At 52.6% G+C, this 22,844-nt stretch overlaps 2 protein-coding genes across 6 annotated transcripts in view; one reads left to right on the top strand and one right to left on the bottom strand.

Annotated features, from left to right (window-relative positions):
• Positions 1–242: 242 nt before the first annotated feature.
• TPBGL (trophoblast glycoprotein like) lies at positions 243–2,681 on the top strand. The gene has a single exon (XM_077113563.1). It carries the CDS (start codon positions 534–536, stop codon positions 1,710–1,712), a length of 1,179 nt encoding a protein of 392 aa, XP_076969678.1. The 5' UTR covers positions 243–533; the 3' UTR covers positions 1,713–2,681.
• An 11,562-nt stretch (positions 2,682–14,243) lies between these two features.
• Positions 14,244–22,844, bottom strand: part of ARRB1 (arrestin beta 1) — an 81,464-nt gene continuing 72,863 nt past the window's right edge. For all 5 annotated transcript variants that reach the window (XM_077113560.1, XM_077113557.1, XM_077113559.1 and 2 more), the window contains 2 exons: positions 22,068–22,119; positions 14,244–20,713 (listed from right to left, as the gene is read on the bottom strand). In XM_077113560.1, coding sequence (XP_076969675.1) covers positions 20,602–20,713; positions 22,068–22,119 — 164 coding nt within the window. In that variant the 3' untranslated portion in view covers positions 14,244–20,601. The remainder of the gene's footprint in view (positions 20,714–22,067; positions 22,120–22,844) is intronic.

Below are 22,844 nucleotides of genomic sequence, written 5' to 3'. Positions count from 1 at the left end.
TGCCAGAGAAGGAAAAGGAAAGAACAAGCTTAAATGGGGGGACGCGGGGGAGGCGGGGAACAAGTCATAGCGCGGAGCGCGAAACTTCTCAGCTGCCCCAGGCCGGAAGGTGGGGGAGAAAAAGCGCAAAAGCCTACTGCTCAGATTCTCAGGAGCCTTCCACCCCGCCTCCCGCGGCGAGGAGGGCGCGGAGACTCCGCTGGGGGCGGAGGAGGAGGTTGGGAGGCGGGGAGGGGGGGGGGGGGAGGCAAACCCTGCCCACTCGGCTCCGAGCCCGGAACGGCCAAGGAAGTCCGAGGCCGGTGCACAGGGCTAGGAGGGGACCGGGGGCGGGGGGCTCCGCTCCCCGCCTGAAGCCTCTCGCCCTCGGCCAGGAAAGTGAAGGCTCCTCGGACTTTAGAGACAGCGGACTGACAACCGGGACTGCGAGCCGCTCCGGGTCAAGGACTTGCCCCACCCGTTCCCCCACCAAAGGCGCTCCCAACTCACTGGTGAGCTCGACGGTCCGGACGCTGGATGTGGGGGCGGCCGCTATGGCCGCGCAAGTGGGACAGCCGGGGTTCCGGGGCCCGCTGCTCCCCGGGCTGCTGTTCGTGGCTGCTGCTCTGAGCCGGCCGGCCGCGCCCTGTCCCTTCCAGTGCTACTGCTTCGGCGGCCCCACGCTGCTATTGCGCTGCGCCTCCGGCGCGGAGCTCCGGCAGCCGCCGCGGGACGTGCCGCCCGACGCGCGCAACCTCACCATCGTGGGCGCCAACTTGACCGTGCTGCGCGCTGCCGCCTTCGCCGGCGGGGACGCGGACGGGGAGGAGGAGGAGGAGGAGGCGGCGGCGAGCGTGCGCCTACCGCTCCTGAGCGCGCTGCGCCTCACGCACAACAACATCGAGGTGGTGGAAGACGGCGCCTTCGACGGGCTGCCCAGCCTGGCGGCGCTCGACTTGAGTCATAACCCGCTGCGCGTCCTGGGCGGCGCCGCCTTCCGCGGGCTGCCCGCGCTGCGCTCGCTGCAACTCAACAACGCGCTGGCCCGGGGTGGCCTCGCGCTGCTGCACAGGCTGGACGTCGCGCTAGCCCCGTTGGCTGACCTGCGCCTCCTGGGCCTGAGGGGCAACGCGCTGAGCCGCCTGCCTCCCGCCGCGCTGCGCCTGCCGCGCCTGGAGCAGCTGGACGCGCGTCTCAACGCGCTGGTGGGCCTGAGCGCCGACGAGCTGCGAGCGCTGGAGCGCGATGGCGGCCTCCCGGGTCCGCATCTCTTGCTCGCCGACAACCCGCTGCGCTGCGGCTGCGCCGCGCGCCCCCTGCTGGCTTGGCTGCGTAACGCCACGGAGCGCGTACCCGACGCGCGACGCCTGCGCTGCGCGGCTCCGCGGGCGCTGCACGACCGCCCTTTCCTGGACCTGGATGAGGTGCGGCTGCACTGCGCGGACGGCGATGCTCACGGTCGCGGGGAAGAAGTGGGCCTTGCAGGTCCGGAGCTGGAAGCTTCCTACGTCTTCTTCGGGCTAGTGCTTGCGCTCATCGGCCTCATCTTCCTAATGGTGCTCTACTTAAACCGCCGCGGCATCCAGCGCTGGATGCGCAACTTGCGCGAGGCCTGCCGGGACCAGATGGAGGGCTACCACTACCGCTACGAGCAGGACGCCGACCCGCGCCGCGCGCCTACCCAGACCGCCCCCGCCGGCTCCCGCGCCACCTCCCCGGGCTCGGGCCTCTGATCTTCGCCTGTTGGGGTTTGGGGGGGTGGCTGTTCCTGCCAGCTGATGACCTTATTGGGGCTGCCTGGCCAGAAACCGTGGGTATGAAGCACCCGCACGCGGTCTTAGGGGCTTTGAGACCTTCCCCTGACCAGCCGGACACCTTTGGATCGTAGCGTACTCCCAGCCCCACCCAGAGGCCCCACGCTGCCCCTCCCCCGTCCTCTTTCGACCTCTGAGAGCTCCTTCTTACCAAAGACCCTGAGACACCCAGGCTGATTCCAGAAACCCCACCCACCCATCCCAGACTCAAGCACATCCCTCCTGGACCACCAAAAGGACCCTCTCTTTTTCAAGACTTGCCCATAGACATTTCCTTCAACCTGGAGCCCTGTGACCGCTTCCACCTGTTTTGAGCCCAACCTTTCCAACCAGAGACATTATGCCCCAACGTCCTAGGCTGCCCTAGCACTGACCCTCCAGCTTGGAGCCCTCAGCTCCCCTCCCAGGGTTCAGGGACCCTCCCATCCCATTCTGGTCTCTGAAGCAGAGCACCTCCACCAGAAAGTTTTTGTGGACTCTGAACCGTTTGCCCCTTCCCAGAGTCCACCCTACGTGGAGACCCACATCCTAGAGCTCTGAAGGTCAGGGATGTATTCATCCCCCAATCTGAGGATGTATTCATACCCCACCTCCCTCACTCCCCACCTCCCCAGCTCTGACCTAGGACTCTCCCTTCCTTAACCCAATCTTGAGGTGAAGCTCTCAGTCTGTCTCTCCTGTCATAGGCACGAGCATACCCTGTTGTAGCCTTAGTGTGGAGCTGATCCTCAGCCTTTCCCCACTGGGGCTCTGGTACCCAGTGCTTAGTGCTTGTCCCCAGTCTCAAACTCTAAGCTCTTCACCCCAATTTGAGCTTCACCCCCTGCCCCCACACCCAGTCCCATTACTTGTATTCCGTACCCACCCCTGCCACTCACTGGATCAAAATCTAATAAGGAATCCCACCCTGGGATGTGCTCACACCCCTTTCCTCCCAGGATGAGCTCTCCAGGCCTGCAAAACCAGGTACCAAGTACCCCGCCCCATATTAGCAAATCCTTTTGGACGGAAGGAGAGAATCTTGGGGAGTATGATGTGGATGGTCAGGCCTCAGGTCCATGGTCACCATCCCTCTTGGCCTTAGAGAGGGGTTGGAGAGGGACTCTGAAGAGCTGGGAGTTGCTGCCCACCAATTTCTCCACTCTCTTTCCCACCCATTTTGGCTGTTGTCCAGTGGAGATTCCTTGGCCCGCCCGTACACCTTCTGGAAGAGCAAGGGACTCTTGCCTTCTGTCTCAGGCACAAACCCTCCTGTTTAGGGTCAGAGCCTCAGCGTCCTGCCTTCTGCATGATCCCAAAGCACAATTGGTGAGTGGAGAGGGGGCCACCTCTCCCTGACTCCCCACCCCCTAGGTCAGGCAGAACGGCTGGCCTGTGCTGCCTCTGCACACAGGAAGTTGCCCTCCTTCAACATATTGGCTTGAGGCCTGCCTTCCCACCCCACCCACCCCCCAAATCTGGATCTCCCTTGGGCAATTTTCTATAAAGTCTGCAATAATCTCTGGAACTCTGCTCTTGAAAGTGGTGCCGTGTCATTTCTGCTGAGCTTGGGGCATTGATGGAAGTGCAAGGGGCACTTGGGAGGGCACGTTGGACATGTCCAAGGTGAGGCAGTGAAGTGTCCTCTCTCAGACTGCGGGAGAAGTTGGCTCTGACCGCCCATAGCAGGATTGGGGTTAGACCCATGGTAGGACTTCCCATTGGGATGTCATTGCTCTCCAAAACCAGTCTGCATTTTGTTCTCTGAGATGGGATTATCTGCAGCCAGCATGGGATCCTAAGCTTCCTCTATATCCTCTTCCTCTTCCGTTCCCATCACTGCCGGGGAGGGGGGCTGGGGAGAAAGGCTAATAGTCAGGCTAACACTCAGACAAGGCTATCGGGGAGGAAATCCAGCTACTGAGAATCAGAGGCAGTTCATTCCCTCTGCAGCCAGACAGGAAAGAAGAGGGCTCATTTGCTGCATTGGGATCATCCCCTGGGGTGAATTACTTGATGCTCCCTTTTGTCCTGTGTCACGCCTTGCTCTCCAGGGCCCTGGCTGGGGGTCACGCCTTGCTCTCCAGGGCCCTGGCTGGGGGTCACGCCATGCTCTCCAGGGCCCTGGCTGGGGGTCACGCCATGCTCTCCATGGCCCTGGCTGGGGGTCACGCCTTGCTCTCCATGGCCCTGGCTGGGGGTCACGCCGTGCTCTCCATGGCCCTGGCTGGGGGTCACGCCATGCTCTCCATGGCCCTGGCTGGGGGTCACGCCTTGCTCTCCATGGCCCTGGCTGGGGGTCACGCCATGCTCTCCATGGCCCTGGCTGGGGGTCACGCCATGCTCTCCATGGTCTGGCTGGGGGTCACGGCATGCTCTCCATGGCCCTGGCTGGGGGTCACGCCATGCTCTCCATGGCCCTGGCTGGGGGTCACGCCATGCTCTCCATGGCCCTGGCTGGGGGTCACGCCATGCTCTCCATGGTCTGGCTGGGGGTCACGCCATGCTCTCCATGGCCCTGGCTGGGGGTCACGCCGTGCTCTCCATGGTCTGGCTGGGGGGTCACGCCGTGCTCTCCATGGCCCTGGCTGGGGGTCACGCCGTGCTCTCCATGGTCTGGCTGGGGGATCACGCCTTGCTCTCCATGGCCCTGGCTGGGGGTCACGCCGTGCTCTCCATGGCCCTGGCTGGGGGTCACGCCGTGCTCTCCATGGTCTGGCTGGGGGTCACGCCATGCTCTCCATGGCCCTGGCTGGGGGCCACGCCATGCTCTCCATGGCCCTGGCTGGGGGTCACGCCGTGCTCTCCATGGTCTGGCTGGGGGGTCACGCCATGCTCTCCATGGCCCTGGCTGGGGGTCACGCCGTGCTCTCCATGGTCCTGGCTGGGGGCAGGGAGGGTAAGAAGGCAGAGGAGGGAAGAACTGCATCTTGGGTATGTGAGAGGCCGAAGGAAGCAGCAGCCAGGGCCGTGGAGGTTTGTGATTAAAGTGACCCGTTGAGATGTGTGGACCGAGAAGACCACTGGGTTCTGGGCCAGGAAGGCCAGGATCGGGTTTTTCTCTTGTCGCAAGATCCCCAGGCTGGATTATCTTGTCTTTGGGGTCACAGAGTTCTAACCAGGTGGCAGAAGTCTAGAATTCTGGCATTTTAGAAACTTAGGGCCACGTTGTTTGAGAATCTGTGTTTCTAAAAGTTGAAAAAGAGCCCAGAGGTTCAATATGGGAAGCCTCCTCATCTGTCTCAATAGGAAGCACCCTCTCACAGTGGGGCGCTCACTGCTTCCCCCCTCCCAAGGAGTAACAACTGCTTGGGGCTCCCTGGCAGCCCCAGCTTTGCCTTGGAGCCAGAAGCATGCCTTTTCCCAGGTCATCCCTTCATAGAGGCAAGAGATAGTACCTGCATCTCCTTATCTTCTCCCCTCCCCCTTCTTATTCCTTATGTGAAGAGGTTAAATCCTTTTGAAGCATTCCCATCTGTCAATAACCTTCAAAGGGGGCCCTGCCAAACCCTCTAGGACAAAACAAGTGATGAACTCTCTAACACAAGGTCACCTCCCCAGTTCTAAAGACATGCCCTCTGGTAATGTAGCCTAAGACTGCAATAGATCCTGGCAAATAAAACATGCTATTAGCTGTGGGTTTGCGGTCAGCAAAAATCTTTGAGGCTGTTATATGTGAACTGCTGCTAAACTAAGAATTAGTGGCCTTGGCCTCATGGGACCATCAACAGGTTCCCAGGGGCCCTGAGCCTTGCTTCCTTTGCAAGTCCAGCCATTCATTCAGCCTTTACTAACACAACTCTGCCAATCCTAGAGAAAATAATGACCTTGGAACAAACTATTTAATCAAGGTCTAGAGGAAAGAAAAAGGGCCTCTGACGCAGCCTAGGGAGACTTCCTAGAGTAAATCATATTTGAGCTGGATTTTGAAGGTTGAGTAGAAGTTTCCCAAACAAAGGACAGAGGGATCAGCTTGGGCAAAGGCCTGGGAGGCAAGGAGGTCTTTTTTGTTAGTCTGAAGATTGGAGAAGACCAGCAGTGGTGGAGGGCAGGGAGGAGGATGTGCATGAGGGTAAGATGGATCTGCGTTTTCCACATTCTCCTCTGCTCTGCAGTGGGAGGAGAAGTCATGGAAGTGGGGAGGTGGGATGTGAGACACAGGAAACTGTGCTGTGCCTGTTACCTGCAGAGTTGGGTTGTTGCTTCCTCCTTCCATCCATTTTGTGCCAGTGTTCATGCTGGGCTCTGGAAACATAGGGTGGAGTGAGACCATGCTCACAGAAGGCCAGACGGATAGTGGGATAAGGGAATGAGCCACTGTGGAAACTCAGAAGAGATCTTGGAGGAAAAGGTAAGCTGAGGTCCAGGTGGCCCTGCCCTCACCCGGTGATGCCACCCACCCACTCAGCAATGCCAAGGCCCCACTGAATGGCCATCCCCTCCCTCTGGTCTGCTGCAGATACTGCTGAAGTCTGGGGTGGGTCAGGACCCAGAGACATGGAGCTGTGGTGGGGTGCTGGGGATGGGGGGAAACTACCTGCAGGGTGCCCCTTTAAAGAGCAAGGCTGGTAGAAAGCAGGAGAGGGCGGGAAAGGTGTATGACCGTCAAAACGTGATAGACAGGAAACTACCTACAAACTTTAAGAAACATGTCAGACTTCCCAGGGTTCTGTGACCCTGTAAAAATTGTGAAATTTCCTTTCCTTTTGCATTAGAAACTCCAAACAAAAGAAAGCCTTGTGGGCTGTCTTGAGAAACCTCTTGCCTCTGCAACACCTTTGATCTGGGATGGGAGCAGTGAGGGCTCGGCTGGAGCCCCAAGAACTGAATTTCAGTCTGCCCTCGGCACCTATGGAGCCTCCACCCCTGCATGGGGTGCTGGGGATTCAGCATGAACACGGCAGAGCTAGCTCCTGCCCTCGTGGCCCCAGTCCCAGCAGTGACCTTGGACATCCGCCTCTCTCTCTGGCTTCAGGTTCCTCTTCAGCCCGGGCTGGGGACTGACCTTGTGACCTCCAAAGGCACTGCCTGCTCTGACTGAAGTCTTTCTCCTTCTTCCTTAAGTCACCGCGCCTGGCAGGCTTGAGGCCCTAATTGATGGGCATGGCCCTTCCCGGTCCGGGAGAAGTGACAGGAGCAGTTAATATTCCTGCGGTAATGCACTTGGCTGCTTCCAGAGTCCCCCCGCTGCCTCCACCCCATCCCTGGCCCTGCCCTCCTCCCTCAGCACTGCCGCAGGGCAGTTAGCCCAAAGCTGGCCAGCCCCATGGAGACCACCCTCCACTAACCCTTAGTGGAAAGCAGACGCAGAGAGTCCAGGAGTCCGGTTCACACAAGTTGTCAGGAGCAGGGCAGACTAGAGGCCAGGAGGCCACCCAGGCTGTCCCTGCTCTGCTTTGCTTCTGAGTATCAGGCAGGGCCACCCCGTCTCCTCACTTTGTATCTCCACCTCTGTGGGCACTGCCTCCTGCAGCCAGACGGAAGCTGGCGGTAGCTGGGCTTTACCCTGGAGATGAAGAAAAGAAAGTGAGCAATGAAAATGTGGGGGGTGGGAGGGGCTGCAGGTATCCAGGGATTCTTGAACCTCCGTCAGCAGCTTCCAGCAGGCCTCGGAGACCCCCCGCCCCCACTCTGGCCTCTTGAAGTCAGCAGCCCTGCTGGGGGATCATTCCCGAGGGAAGGGGCATCTCTACCGCTCCCTGAGAGGAGAACGCGGCTTGTTTTGGATTCCCAAGCACATTCATTCAGTTCACTCTTGTGGGGCCTCCACTCCCTGCCGAGCCCTAGCTGAGCCCAGAGCACAGCTGGCAGCACCAGCCCCTGCTCCTGTCCTCAGCAGAGGCAGTGACCACTCAGCGTCACTGTGATAATGGGAAGCACAGGGGGCCCAAGGAGGTCCGTAACTGTAGTGACCATTTAATTTATCATCCCAAACTGGGAAACACTGGGGAATAGAAGGGGCACTATTAGTAATTACATTGAGAAAAGAATATTCTGGGACTGGACCAAGCTGGTAGGTTCTGGACTTTTGACAAGACCTGAAGGGGGAGGAAAGATGTCCCAGACTGCTAGGCTAGCTAGTCTCCTGGTGCTGGAGAGCTGATGCCCTGCCCCTCCTTGAACCCCGTTCTCCCGCCGTGCTAACCTACTCAGGTTTTGGTGACTGTGCCCAGCTACGTCACGCCCTCGTGCCTTTGCTCACACAGTACCCTCCGCTTGGGGTGCCTTCCCCAACCCAGAGAGCATTGCAGGCAGCTCCAGACTCCCCCCTTCTTTCCTGACCTCCTGAGGAAGAACTGATCTCACACTGCTTCTCCCGCGGCTGCACCACCCAGACCTTCATGGGTACTGATTGCCCATCGCCCACACCAGACCAGAAGCCCCCCCCAGGGCACAGGCTGGACCCAATTCACGTTTGGGTTTCCAGTTCTAGTGCCCAGAACAGATTTGTGAACACCTCCTCCTGCCCCTGCTCCTGCAGAAACACAAAACCCTGGGAAAGAGGCATCGGCAGGCGCTGTGGCCTCCCTCGGCTGACAGGGATGCTCATCATCACTGCACATCAGATGCTCACATCCTTTGACTCCCACAACTTCCCACTTCACTGAACTGAGATTGCAGTTCAGCAAGAGGCCTGGACGGCCAGCTCCACTGTTCTGGAAAAGGACTTGAAAGAAAAAAAATGAAGTTTTAGAATATGTGATGCAAAACATAATTTTAGCTTCTTGACTTTTTAATACCATCATAGCTTTCTGGCTCTCCATTTCAGATACTTGTCCAGGGTCTTAGCTGGACAGTGCCTGCCATTGGCTGTGTCACAGGCTTTGGTTCCTGGCCCAGCGAGCTGCAGCGACATCTGTTGGCAAGTTATGTGTTGCCGCTGAACCAGCCTTTCCTTGCGTATATGTTCCATCTGCTGGCAAGGATGGGAAAGTGCCTTCCTTCCTTCCTTCAACCATCTATTCAAGTACAGCATTTATTAAGTGCCCACTGAATGTCAAGCACTATGCTAGAAAAAAGCTGGGTCTATAGAGTGAAGAAAACCGACAAAGTCCCTGATCTTACAAAATTATAAAAATAGTAGCAAACACTTATATAGGGCTTACTATGTGCCAGGGATTACAATTGGTACATTGTTTTATCCTCATCAGAACTAGACGAAGTAGGAGTTACTATCCCTACTTTAAAAATGAAGAAACTAAGGCACATAGAGATGAATGATTTCCTCAAAATCACACAGGTAATAAGGGGTCAAGTTGAGCTTAGAACTTGGACATCTGCTCCGATTCCACAGTAAGCAATAAATAAACAAGACACTGTTTTTCAGGGAATTAAATAGGGAGATGCAAGAGTGATGGGGAGAGGCCTTCTTTGAACGGGATAAGGATCTCGCTGAGAAGGTGACCTACCCTGAAGAATGGGAAGGAACAAGCTATGTAAAAAGCCTAGGGAAGATCAATCCAGCAGAAGAAGCAGTGAGTGTAAAGGTACCGAGAACAATTATTCAGCTATCAGATGGGAGGCAAGTTCTGGCCATTGTACCCCTAAATGCCTCTCCAGTACAGCCCTTATCTCCATCACTGCTTCCAACATCCATGTCTCAGCCTCCTCTCTGGTCCCCCTCCCTCTTGCCTTCCCCTTCAGGCCATCCTCTATACCACAGAGCGGTCCTGGAAATGCATGAGCCTGCTGTCCCTCACTGCTCTGCTTAAAACCTGTCCCACTGTCTCCAGGATAAAAGCTAAACTCTTTGGGCTGATATCTGTGATACCCCTCCCCCATGGCCATGGTCTGCTCCCCTCTCCCGCCAGCTGTGCTGACTCCCTTCACTCCAACCACATCAAGTCCTTTGTAGTTTTCAGAAGTTTCCAGGTTATCTCATCCCCTGGGGCTACCCATATGCTTTCCCTTCTACCTGAAATGTCTACAGCCCCATCTCACCTTTCTAACTCCTACTCATCCTTCAAAACTTAGTGCTAGCATTTCCTCCTCTAGGAAGTCTGCCTAATTCCCCATCCAACCACCCCAGCTGATGGTGCGAGCTCCCTGAAGGAAGAACTGTCTTATTTATTTCTGTGTCTCCCTGAAGGAAGAACTGTCTTATTTATTTCTATGTCTTTGAGGGCCAACACAAGCACCAGCAAATGGTACATGCAGCTTATGAATGACAAATTACTCAGCTTTTTATTTCTCTTTTTTAGTGAGGTATAATTTGCATGTAGTGAAATGCACTCTTTTTGGTGTACCTTATATGAGCTTTGACCAAGATAAATAACAGTTCCATCCCCCCCAAAAAAATCCTTTCTACTGCCCCTTTGTAGCCAACCCTCACCCCCACTCCCTGCCCCCGGCCACCAGTCCCAGTTGCTGGCAAGTACTGAGCTATTTCCTGTCTCATCGTTTTGTCTTTTCCTGGATATCACATAAATAGAACCATACATGTTAGTCCTCTGGTGTCTGGCTTCTTTCACTCAGCATAATGCATTTGAGATTCATTCATGTTGTTGTATGTATTGGTAGTTCATTCATTTTTAAAAAAGCTGTTTTTTATTTGCTTCTATTTTAAAACTATTTCTCATGGGTAAGCACTCTGGATCTACTAGTTTCGGTTTTTTCTATTACTGTTTTCTTGCATTCCATTCCGTGGGGCTGTACAACAACTTATCCATTCACTAATTGAAGGGCATTTGGGTTGTTTCTTTTTTTTATTGACAACTATAAATAAAAGCCACCATAAGCATTCATGTACAGATTTCTGTAGGAACCAGGTCACTTTTCATTCCTTTTGAGGGTGGTAGTGCTGAGACTTACCGTATATTTAAATTTATAAGAAACTGCCAGACTGTTTTCCAAAGTGCGTGCACCGCTTGGCCTCCCTGCCAGCACTGAGTGAGCGTCCCGGTTCCCCCAGACCCACCAGCACTGTCTGCTGGAAAGACAACAACATGTTTATGCTGAGTTCCAACGAATCAATCAGCTGTGCATGTGCAGGCCTCTTTCTGGGTTCCCTATGCTGCTCCGGGGGTGTAGGTGGCTATGCTTCCACCACCACCACACTGCCAGTTACTGCAGCTTCATATAAGGCTTGAGAGAAGGCACTGAGAGTCCTCCAACTTCATTCTTCTTTTTAAAAATTGTTTGGTTATTCTAGTTCCTTTACCTTTCCATAAAATTGTAGAGTGAGCATGTCTACAGTTACCAACAACAAAAAAAATCTCTGCAGAGATCTTGATTCAGTTATATTGAATCTAGCCATTTGAGGAGAAATAACATCATAAGAATATTGAATCATTCATTGAACACTGTCTTAGTTTGGCAGAGCTGCTATCACAACTACCAGATGATTGGTTGGCTTAACCAATGGGAATTTGTTGGCTCATGGCTCCAGAGGCCAGAAGTACAAAATAAGGCATTGGCAAGAACGTACTTTCTCCCCCAAAACTAGGATTCTGATGCTGGTTTACTACATATCCTTAGCGCTCCGTAGTTTTCATCTCTGCTTCATATCACATGTGATCCTCTCCTTTCTGTTTCAGAAGCTGACTTCTGGCTTCTGGACAGTAATTCAGCGTTAACACCCACCCTCATTCAGTCAGGCCACACTCTAACTCAAAACAATGCCTTCAAGAGGTCCTATTTTCAATGGGTTCACACCCGCAGGAATGTGGAGTAAGATTAAGAGCACATCTAAATTGAGGCACATAATTCAATCTACCACCAACTCAGTATGTCTCTCAGTCATTTGCTTACTTTGATTTCTTTCATCAATAGTTTGTACTTTTTAGCATAAAAGATCCTGCACATATTTTGTTAGGTTTACACCAAGTATTTCAATTTTGGGGTGCTATTATAAATAGTATTGTCTTTCATTTCAGTTTCCAATTATTTTATGCATATTTATCTTCTATCCTGAAACCTTTCTAGATGAAGTTCAAGTAACCTTTTTGTAAATTCTTTGGGAGTTTCTGTGTTGCTGGTGAATGCAGACAATGCTATTGCTTCCTGCACAATCTGTAGGGCGTTAGAGCGTTTTCTGGGCCTCGTTGCCATGGCAAGACCCTTCACTGTGCTATTGAACAGGGGTAATGGTCATCCTGGCTCTATTTCTGATCGTTAAGGAAAAGCATTCAGACTTTCACCAAAAGTATGATGGTAGGGTGTTGATGAGCTTCTTTATTCTGTTATTTTATGTCTTTCACCAAATTTAGGATTTGGGGGCCATAATATCCTCAAATATTTTTTCTGCACCAATCTTCTCCTCTCCCTCTGGAAGTTCGAAGACATGAATCTCATATTATTCTACAGGCCCCTGAGAGCTCTGTTAATATTTTTCTGTTTTTTCTCTGCAAGTTCATTGATTCTTTCCCCTGTCATCTCCATTCTGCTATCAAGCCCAGCTAGAGGTTTTTTTTTATTTCAAATACTCTATTTTTCAGTTCTAAAATTTCCATTTGGTTCATTTAAATAGTTTTTATGTCTCTGCTAAGAATGACTATATCTACATCTATTTCAATTTACAATAACTGCTTCAAAATCTTTTCTATTAATTCCAATATCTGCATCATCTCAGAGCTAGCATCTGCCAATTATACTTTCCCTTGAGAACTGGTCACGTTTTTCTGGTTCACAGTATGTTGAATAATTTTGGGCTGTATCCTGGACATTGTGAATATTTTGTTATGTATATGCTGGGTCCTATTATAATTCCATATAATCCTACAGAATGTTAAAGTTCTATCTCACCTTCTGATGATGGTGGTTCTAATCCTGGGGCAAAGCCACAAGAGAAAAGGTGGGGGGTGGGGTGGGGTAAGCAAGTTTCATGCCCGTAGAGCTTGCTTCTCCAAGTTTCGACTCCCATGAGCCATCTACCTGGTTTTATTTAATTTTCAGAATCACAAGGTAGCTGTTTTCTGTATTTTTTGCCCAGAGATTTTAGGTGTAATTAATAGGAAAAAAATAGACTGTAGTGGACTTACTCCATCTGGGATAAAATTTGAACTTCTTGCTCAGTTTTATTTATTTATTTTTATTTGCTAGAGTTTTAAAAAGCTGTGAGCAATGAAACTCCAAAGCACAATGAAGACAGTGACAGCAGAAGAAAAGTTGAAAAGTAGGAGGCAACAGCAAGTACCTCTCCCATATTTAGAACCCCTTTAAGATGTCAGCACACTCCTCAACTGGGATAGAATACATGACTATTTCTATTCGTAGGATGAGAAGACTAAGGAACAGCTTTTGCCCGTTTGGTCTCAGATCCGTACCCTGCTCTCCTCCTGCTCTGCACTGCAGGGCACCGACCACTGCAGACTACAGCTCCCAAGGTTCTTTGAGAAACAGCTTTCAACCAGAGTCCGCCAAGAGGAGGCACTGGCATGAAATGGGAGGAGTGGGAGGAAAGGAAAAGCCGGAGTATTTCTCCTGCTCCCTCTGCTTTAGGCAGCATCCCCAGCAATGGCTGTTTCCGTGGTTCTGACTTCCTCCAACACCCTACCATGCCGTGCTCTTTCTGGACTGGCCTGGTTCCTCAGCTCTGGGAACACCGTCCCTCCTCTTTGTCCCTCCACCCTAGGGGTGGCCGTGGTTTCCTGCTGTCCTAATCTTTAGGTTGCTGCACATCCCATTTACTCTTTTTACTCTTCCAACGTTTTTATAACCAATTACTCAAATTTAGTTCCTGCTCTTGAGACAATGGCATGAGTTGTTGGTCTGGGCTCTGCGGCGGTCCAAGTGGGAAAGCAGCAGGACAGAAGCTCTAACTCATGTCTCTTGGCTTTAATGCTAATGTCCTCCCACTGTCCCACCCTGGCGGGAAGTGGCCATCAGAGGAAACAGACCACCATCTGGTCAACCAGGAGAGCGACATTTCAATCTAAGTTACATGTTATTTTACAGGAAAATTTATTTTATACAATAAATTTTCTATGAAAATCATCTTACATTCACAGGCATCTTCCTTTTGTGTCAGTACAGCACATTCTATATTAGAACTTTGACTCTTCCTCACCTATATTGCCAACCCTCCAGAGTGTTCTACTGGAACAGGCAGCAGGCAAGTCTTAGAAAATCTGAGTAGGAGATGAGAACTGAACAAGAACCAGGGCTGGGACTAGGGTGAGGACTCCACCTGATGTGGTCATTGGTGCCAAAGACTGAAGATGGCATGGCTTCACCCAAGGAGCAAACCAAAGGTCACGAATCCAGTGGTATCTGATAGAGATCAAAGATTTGACAACTTTTCCAAGGCCATGTTAAGTGGCAAGGGGTGGGGGTAGGGGAGAGGGACAAAGGTTTGCAGCAGTCTCTAGAAGGGGTGCAAGGACCAGGTTGGAGCTGGGGCCATTAACAAAGGAAGAAAACCCCTGATCCAGCTATGTACCCCATTCATCAGCCCAGGGAAAAGGTGGGCAGCATTTCCTGATCTGTGCCCTGCCATGAGCTCATGAGACAGAAATAAAAGCACAGCCAGCATCCTGTCACAAAAGATCTTTAATAGTCTCCTTGTTATGGTTATTTTGTTCATTTGTCCTGTTGAGTTGAATTAAGTATAACTTATTTGGCATAAGGAAGCCACAGATAGGTATAACAGATAAACCTGGCAGGTGGTCCAGAAATAAGGGTGTCACAAAATAATCACTTAACAGAAGGGCCACAGACCTGGTGCAGACAGACCTTGGTTGGCCCAGAGACCTTCCCATGCCCAGGACACACACACAGTCACTGTGCAAGCTGGAGATCAGGCTTCCATACAGTAAGAAGAGGCAGGCCCCACGTGGCATCTGTGACCTTAAAATTGAGCAAAGATGTCCCAGGAACACGATGCATCCTCCACTTTTCCCCAGACTGCTCTGCTGATCTGACATGCAGGCCAGGGCCTCACCCCAAGTTAGTGAAGCACCGTGGACTCCTCATACACACCTCTCATGTGACTTTTGCAGTAATCCCTAGGAGGTGGACACAGCCTGGCACTAGCCCCATTTTACACATGGGGAAACTGAGGCCAGTAATGTTCCCAAAGTCACACTCAGACTGAAAATAAGACATCAGTTGGCACTCTTTCTCCCATCCATGTGGCTTGCTGTGCCTGAGTGAAAGGCTCACTTTGCACCTAGAATGTCCTGGGTGGGGGTGCCAGACAGGATTCGATGCCAAAAGTTGGTCCAGGTCTTGCCAAAATGTACACCATGTAGTCAGTCCTGGTGGTGAGTGTGGGCAGAAGGCCAGGCAGGCAAGGGGACTGGGGGCGAGGGGGCACCGGTCTGTCTTCGGGCACCCCCTGTTGCCCACACATTTAATTATCCACAAATGTGGGAGTAGAATCCCATTAGAATTACTCAAGAGAAGTTGCTGCTTAAAAGTTCTCTGGGGCCCCCTACCTCAAAGGAGGAGCTTTGATCATGAACTCCTCTTCAGTGTGTCTTTTAAGGAAACCTGGATTTTCATCCATCTGGCTAGATGTGAAAAAGAACCTAACTCTAGTTTCTGCTTCTCCCATTGCATTGCTCCTTCTGTTGTTCCACGAGCCTGGAGCAGGGAAAAGGGGTGTCACAAAAGTGGGCTGCAGACACAAATCTCAAGGTGGGAGATTGGTCCTCTTTTCTTGCTGCGTGTGCTGATATCAGAGCAAAGAGTCAGCCCACTGCGTGCTAGACCCCTACCCAAATCAAACCCCAGACCCTTCAGGTTGGGTTGACCAGAAAACCATCAAATGTGTGTAAATATGTGTACCTCTGTACGTGTGTGTGTGTGCGCACGCATATGTAGGAACAAGCAAATGTTTGGGCCTGTGTCTGGGACCCAAGACCATCAAATGTGTGTAAATATGTGTACCTCTGTACGTGTGTGTGCACGCGCGCGCACATGTAGGAACAAGCAAATGCTTGGGCCTGGGTCTGGGACCCAAGTTCTAATATAATAACACTTTGTCCTGGATTACTGAAGCCATCCCAACATGAAAACCAAGAATAGAACCTAGGAAATGAGGAATGCTATGCTTGCTGGTCTAAGATCAAACCTCAGAATATTGGTTTGAAGAAGTCTTTCTTCCAAAGAAAGTTTGAAGGTGAAACCTTAATAGGCAGGACAGATAAAAGCAGAGTTGTTCTGCTGGAAGTGGGAATGGAGCAAGGGCTGGAGACCTATCCTTTGCCTCCACCCATCTTCCCACCTTAGCAGCCAGCCAGAGCTCTGTGGAACACCAGGGGTTCCACCGCTTCTAGTTTGAAAGCCACTGTGTTAGAGTAGATCCTGGGTCCTTTGAGGACCTGTGCTTTGACTTCCCTTTTGGGGTGAAGAGTTGGGAGAGTGATGGAGGGAAGATCCCCCCCTTCAGTGGGGCTTCTCTTTGAAGCCACTGTACAGTGACCCGGCAGGTGGGTGGTAGAGGACAGGGGTTCTGCCCCACAGGAGACCATTTCAGTCCAGGAGGGTGGGCGAAAGCAAAAGTGGCGCCTGAACCAGCAGGGCAAATGCCAGGCCCAATGTGGATGTGTGAGCATAGGGATGTCTGCTTTGGTCCTTGTTCAGTTTAAAAAGAAAAACATCAGAACAGGCATAGGCCTATGTCCATGAGACCCCATAAGAGTTCAAGATTGAGATCTAACCCCTTCCTCCTGGGTGAATGGAGAGTGCCCAGTCCCCAGCCCCTGGCAGGAGAGAAACTGCTTCTCTGGGCTGTTGAAAACCACTGGGGAAGTGCTTGGCTGGGATTCAGCTCCAGGATAAGAGGCCTGGGTTTTCCCTGGGCCTACATCCCTCCCAAGGATTTCTAGGAAGTTCTGGTGACTCCCACTGATCCTGTATGGAGCCTGAAGGAAAGGAGCAGGCAATTTCTATTTCATCTATCCTTTGGATTTCTTTGATGGAGCAGCGAGGAGCTCAGCCTTCCCTGCACCTGCGGGCTGATGGTTCTCTCTATACTTGGGATCAAACCCAAGGCTTCTTGGCCTCTGGGGACACCCCAGGTGAGTCTCCCACTGAGTGATGGGAGATATGTGTGATACAAGCCTCAAGGGCCCAAGATGCCTCTTCCAATCACTGGCAAAAGCCATGTCTTCTCTCTCCATCCAGCTGCTGGGACCACTAGCCCCTGGGCATGGAATTTCTGAAGACTGCCTGAATTTCTCTCTCAGCTGAGTCACCAGGCCATGCTGACTGCCTCTCATGCTGACTGACACTCACCGAGGCAAATAGTGGGTCAAGAGTTGCAGACAGGTGAGAAGAGGGCTCAGCCCATGGTAAATTTCCTTTGTAACCTTGAGCAACTCCCCTACACAACGCCCCTGCACAGGCCTGTTCAGCCATTTGTAACTTTCAGAGCACTGGCTTCTGACTTTATCTCATCTTCACATCACAGGGGGAGGGGCTACTGCTCCACTTTACAGTTAGGGAAACTGAGCCCAAGAGGTTGAGTGACTTGCTGAAGGCCACTCAGCTGGTAGGTGACAGCCAGGACTGAGAGGCAGCACTGTGGACTTCCAGGTTGGAATTCTCTTCACGGCACCATGTGGGAACCAGGGTGACAGCAACACTTCCAGTGAAGGTGAGTCTACCCTAACCTGTCCAAACCTTGAGGCTGAGGAGGCCCATGGCTTCCAGCCAAATAACTCAGTTATCTTCATGGGGACTGAACTCTTCTCTTGGTTGGCATGCAGAGGAAGTCCAGCTGACCCTCTGCCTCAGGACTTTTCACCCAGGGACATGTTCTTCCTCCATGCCCAGACACGTGGCCCACTGGGAAATCCCAGCATAGATATGCTTGATCAGCAGAGGCACCAAATGCTTGGCACAGAAACAGCAACATGGTGGGCCGATGTCTGGGGCCCAGTGAGATTCCTCCACCCTCACTTTCCACCTAGGGTCTCCACTGGACAGGATGACTCCAGAATGGGGAAGGCCCTGCAGGGAAGCACTCAGTCATGCTGGGCATGGGGTGGGATCTGGAGGCGACCAGAAGGATGGGAAGACAATCCCGGCTCTCTTCAGCAAGAGGCCAGAGGAAACACTTCGCCATGCATGCTCCACTGGGCTGCAGCATACGGCTGCATGGGGTGCTTTCTGCACAAGGGGAGCTGGCTAAGAGGCAAGTGGGGCTAAAATCCTGCCTGGATGCCACTCACGAGGCTGTGCATTCTAGTGTGGGGCTGAATCCACCTGGAAAGACACCATTTTCTAATTCACACCAAGGCACTATGTGGACTAGCAGTAGCCAGGGAGCCCTGAATGCAGTGGTCCCCTACAACTTTCCCCCAACCATGACCTTCCTGAGGACAGGGGCTGGGACTGATCCATCGCCGAGTCTCCAGGGCTTGTTACAGAGCACAGAAGTTTCAGCAAAGGATGGTTAAGCTGAATTCAATTGAACTTGGCCACTGCCCTTTTGCAGTCCTGGGCTCAAATTTAAAAGGATAGATGGAACTTCCCTGCAGCTGGGGAAATTAACTAAACAACCCGGGATAAACCCAAAAGGGTGAGTGTAATATTGAGGTGGAGGAAGCTCAAGAAAGCAGTCTGACAAATCTTTTGTGTGCACTTGCTGGGGGGTGGGGAGGAGGTTTGTAGGGCAGTGACCACCTCAAATCCTTAAGGGTCTACTTATACCAGCCCCAAAAATTTCAAAGGAAGAGCATATTGGAGAACATATTCATACCAGGAGTTGCTTCAACATTTCATCAACTCTTAAAGCTACCCAGAAGGGGTGCAAACTGCCCGGGACAATCTGGTAGGGGCTGGATGCCTGGGCCACCTGTGGCTAGGATCCCAGAACTGACTGAGTTCTGACTGGGGTAGGAAACCCTGTCGAGTTTCCATGAGATTCAGGAGGGAAGGGCTTGGGTATATAGTGCCAACATGTGAACTAGGTCATTTCATCACAGGAAAGGAAGGCACCCACCCCAGCAGGGGCTGAACTGAAAAGGGTGGAGACCCAACTTGTATTGTATAATAAAATTTTGTCTCCCTTTTCAAGCAAGTATGGGACAGCGATGCAAAGGAGTAGGAACTGAGAGATTCTCCTTGTCTTGCCAATAAATATGTTCACTTGGGTATAACATACAGCGTGAGGGTAGCTGCATCCAGTGGACTGTGAGGTACTGGGGGCCCTATCGCAAACTCTCCACCCAAGCCCCAGCAACACTCGGTCCCTCCTAGTAACACTCAGAATCTAAGGCACAGCAGCTCATGCTCGCTAAGGCCAAAGCTAAGGTGCAGAGTTTGACATCAAGCAACCCTTTAGAGGTCTAAGAAAAGCCCTTCTTAGGCTTTGGAGTGGGTATGGGATGGACAAAATGGTCTTGAGGGCACTGACAACTCTGGGGTTCAATTAACCCCCTGCTAGAGGCAGAAAGACCAAGGTCAATGATTCCTGCCCCACCCGCCAGAAGCTCTAACATTCACAACTTCTCAGGAGACCAAAGCTGGAAGGACCCCTTGTGGACAATCTGGTCAAACCCTGTGGTTTTCCGATAACCGAGACCCAAAAAAGGGAAGGAACTTGCCCACGGTTACACAAGTTGGCCTAAAGACCAGACAAAAATAGATACCTTTTAACACTTTCTATGAAATGTCCCAGGTCTCAATCTCATCAACACCAGCCCATGAGTACTGGGTACCCATGACAACGGGAACCACTGGGAGGCCACCAAATCCCTAAGGAAACGAGCGACTTTGTTTACTGGTAGCTTCCTTGCAACGGAGCAGCCCTATTCCCTTTGAGGGAGACTGAAAAGGGCCTCATTGACTGGATGTGGTGACCTCAGAAACTGTTGTCTCCCAAACCACGGACGGAAACAAGAGGACGCTGGTGGCCCACTCTGGGCCTCCAGCCTTGCTGCCTTCCTGGCCACTGTTAAGTCCACAAAGGAAGGAAGATAGTTAAGACTCTGTTCTGGTCCCCTGCCCCCATCTCTGCAAGCACCCTTTAAGGAAACCTTGCCAGGAGCTTCCGCTCACTCTGCCATCAGTTGGTGCCTTCTGAAGACTTCCTCCCTCTCTCCCTTTATGCCCACGCATATATATAGGTAGGTAGATAGGCAGGGCCACACATATAAGATACAAGGTAGCTAAGAGGTTACATCCTGACAATACTGAAATATACTTGGGCTAGTTCACACAGCTTGCCTCAGATAAGTAACTGCTGGTAAGAAAGTCAGTCTGGTTGTTTTTTTCCACTCCTGAGGTCTACCAGCCATCACGAATGCCACTGTCAGACACAGAGGGACATGGGGCAGGATTTGGGGTGGAAAAGGAGAGGTCTTTAGAGGGTCCAAACTGCAAAATGGCATTGAGAATCTGTCCACAGTTCTGACCACACCCCAACCAGACTCCCAAGCTCTGGTTCCTTCAGAGAACCTTCCTGGAAGGGGGGCGGGGAGGTCTTCAGTGTGGTCATCTTTTAGCTGCCAGAACTGTTTTGACCACCTGGGGCTGTGGACATCCTCTCATGTGTCCTCAGCCTTCATCCCCATCACTCCCTAAAGCCCTCTGGCCACTCATGCCTCATCCTCCCCTGTCTGATCCCCACCTCAAGTCAATTTCCAAGGCCAAGGCTGTGGTGGCCTTTCTGGGGGTCAGTGTGAAAAGGAGGGGGGATGGAGAGGTGACTGAAGGGGTGGAGGGTTAGGGTGGTACCCGGTGGTCCTAGTGGCATGGCGATGTGGGGCCAGTCCCAAGGCCAGGGGTTCATCACCATGACCTGGAACAGGGCTGGAACCCACTGGTAGAAATAGGAAGAACAAAGAGGAGGGGGATTCGGAATAGAAAGAAGACGAATAAGCATCCTGGTGCATGAGGGTGGATCTGGAGCTGCCCGGGGGGAGGACCTGGCTCCAGTCTATCTGTCGTTGAGCTGTGGCGAGCTGGTACCATCCTCCTCTTCCTCCTTGTCGTCCTTCATACCTTTCAGTCTCTGGCGGGCAAAGTCCTCAAATACAATGTCGTCATCACTGGTGGGAGACAAGGAAAATGGGGTGTGTTTGCAGGGGCAGGGAGGGTAGGCGCATCCGGAGGGACCGGAGAGTCTCCAGGCTGGATGTGATGCAGGGCCCAGGGGGCAACGACATTCTCTGAGGTCTCCAGCCCCTGAGACTGGCATTGGGCAGAAAAGCCTGCCAGGTGGGCATATCTGGAGACCCACAGCTGGGGGTGGGGTGGGGACTGTCACTTCTGGACTCCAGGCCCACTGGTGGAAACGCCAGAGGGGGCATGCGTTTGACTTTCGTGTTGTCACAGCCCAAGAGATAGAAAAGTGAGCTGGTTCTTGAGGAGTTTGGGAGAGGGGGTGCTAAGTGGAGGCAGCAGTGTGGCCGGGCTGGGGAGTGAGAGGAAGAAATACTGCCCACCGTGAGAGTCCAGACCACCAGTGGTTTCACAGCATATCCTAACCCCCCTCCTAAGAACAGGCCCAAGCAGTGCCCTTCGCCCTCGCCCACCAGCCCCATCCCATCTTGGCAAAGAACTGTTTGTAGGCAGGAAGGGGTGGGCCTTTCTCCTGGGAACAGTGGACCCCATCCCATCCTGAGAGATCCCCCCCATGGGAGAAGGGTAGGACAAATCTGCACGGGTGCGGAGAAGAAAGGGTGGGTGGGGAAAAGGGATGCCCGAGTGGGGTTTCAGGACTCCTTCTAAGAACAGAGTTCCCTTCCACCCTAAAACCGCACAGGGGCCTGCCCCAGTCCTCTGCCCCCTGCAGTTCAGCCAGCTGCCTGAGGCCTCCCCAGGGGGTGATCTGACATCCCACAGCCCAGATCTCTCTTGTGGGACATGGAGAGGGCAGCTGTGGAGCTGGAGCAAAACCGCCTGGCTGCGTCTGTGAAGCCGACCATCCCAGCTCTGGCCAGGGTCCGGTGAGGCAAGGGCCTTTGGCCGCAGGGCAATCCGCACTGGTCCTCAGGAGGCAGAAGCAATCAGATCCCCGGAGCCTTCCCCACCCCCACGGCCTGATCCCACCGGGTGGGAGTGGGCGGGGCAGGAGAGCTGGGGCCGAGAGCCAGCCGGCCTGTGCCCGGCAGGCGCAGAAGATGGACCAACGGACTGACGGATTGACGTGCAAGGGCGAGGGAGGAAGACAGACCAAATCAAGGCAGGAGGAAGAGGAACAGGCACGGAGGGTCCTTCAAGTCACATGCAGGCAAGCGGGTTGCTGAAGAGGCGAGCAGAGGTGGCTCTCAGCAGACGGGGTTAGACCAGCTGCTCTTCAAGGGTTAATAAGCATATATGCAAATGACCCCCTCCGCCCCGCCCCCCACCCCGAGGCCGCCCCACCCCCACCCCGGCGTCCGCAGGCAGGGTTCCGCTTACTTTGTGTCAAGTTCTATGAGATTGGTGTCTACTGGAGCCTCGTTTTCGGGAACTAAAACACAAGGTGGGCGGCATGCCCAGGGGTTAGTGAGTGGGTGGGCGTGAGGTCGGTGGACACAGGTCCTCGGGGGCAATCAGGCTAAAGTTGGGACGGCATTGGAAACATGGCAATGGGGAAGCGGGGCTCGTCCCTGATCTCAAAAACATCCCAAAGCATCCTAAAGCCAGGTAAGAGCGTCCAGGGGGAGACCCAGATGCCCACGGCAGCACTAGAAAAAGTAGAAAAACCTCTCAGCCTCGGTTCCTTTGGACATGTCAAGTTAACTTTTTGCATGAGACTTTCGACAACTTTTTTTTTTTGCATGGGCTGGCACGGGGAATCGAACCCAGGTTCTGGCATGGCAGGGGAGAACTCTGCCTGTTGAGCCACCGTGGCCTGCCTATTTTTATTTTTTCTTAACTCCACTTTTTCACACTTTAACGTCTCTGAATGTATTTTATACGTCTCTGGGATGTATTTTATAATCAATGGCATTTCATAGTTTAATTGTGGGAACGTTTTTCTTTCTTTGTGGTACATTATTATGTTCTCTTTCAATTGAAATTGTCATTGATTCAATGAAATATGATCAATCACTCTGGAATCACTTGGAAAAATTATGAAATGGTGTGTCCAGGGGCCATCTTATCAGATAGCCCTTTCCCACTTCTTCCAAACTAGCTCCATGCCTGGTTGCAGACCAGGGGCTGAAAGCATGGCCAGTGAGCTTCCTGCCA

The sequence above is a fragment of the Tamandua tetradactyla genome, chromosome 8 (assembly GCF_023851605.1).
Source record: "Tamandua tetradactyla isolate mTamTet1 chromosome 8, mTamTet1.pri, whole genome shotgun sequence".
NCBI lineage: Eukaryota > Metazoa > Chordata > Mammalia > Pilosa > Myrmecophagidae > Tamandua > Tamandua tetradactyla.
The sequence above is the reverse complement of the archived record's forward strand: the minus strand, read 5'-3'. Positions and strand labels throughout refer to the sequence as shown.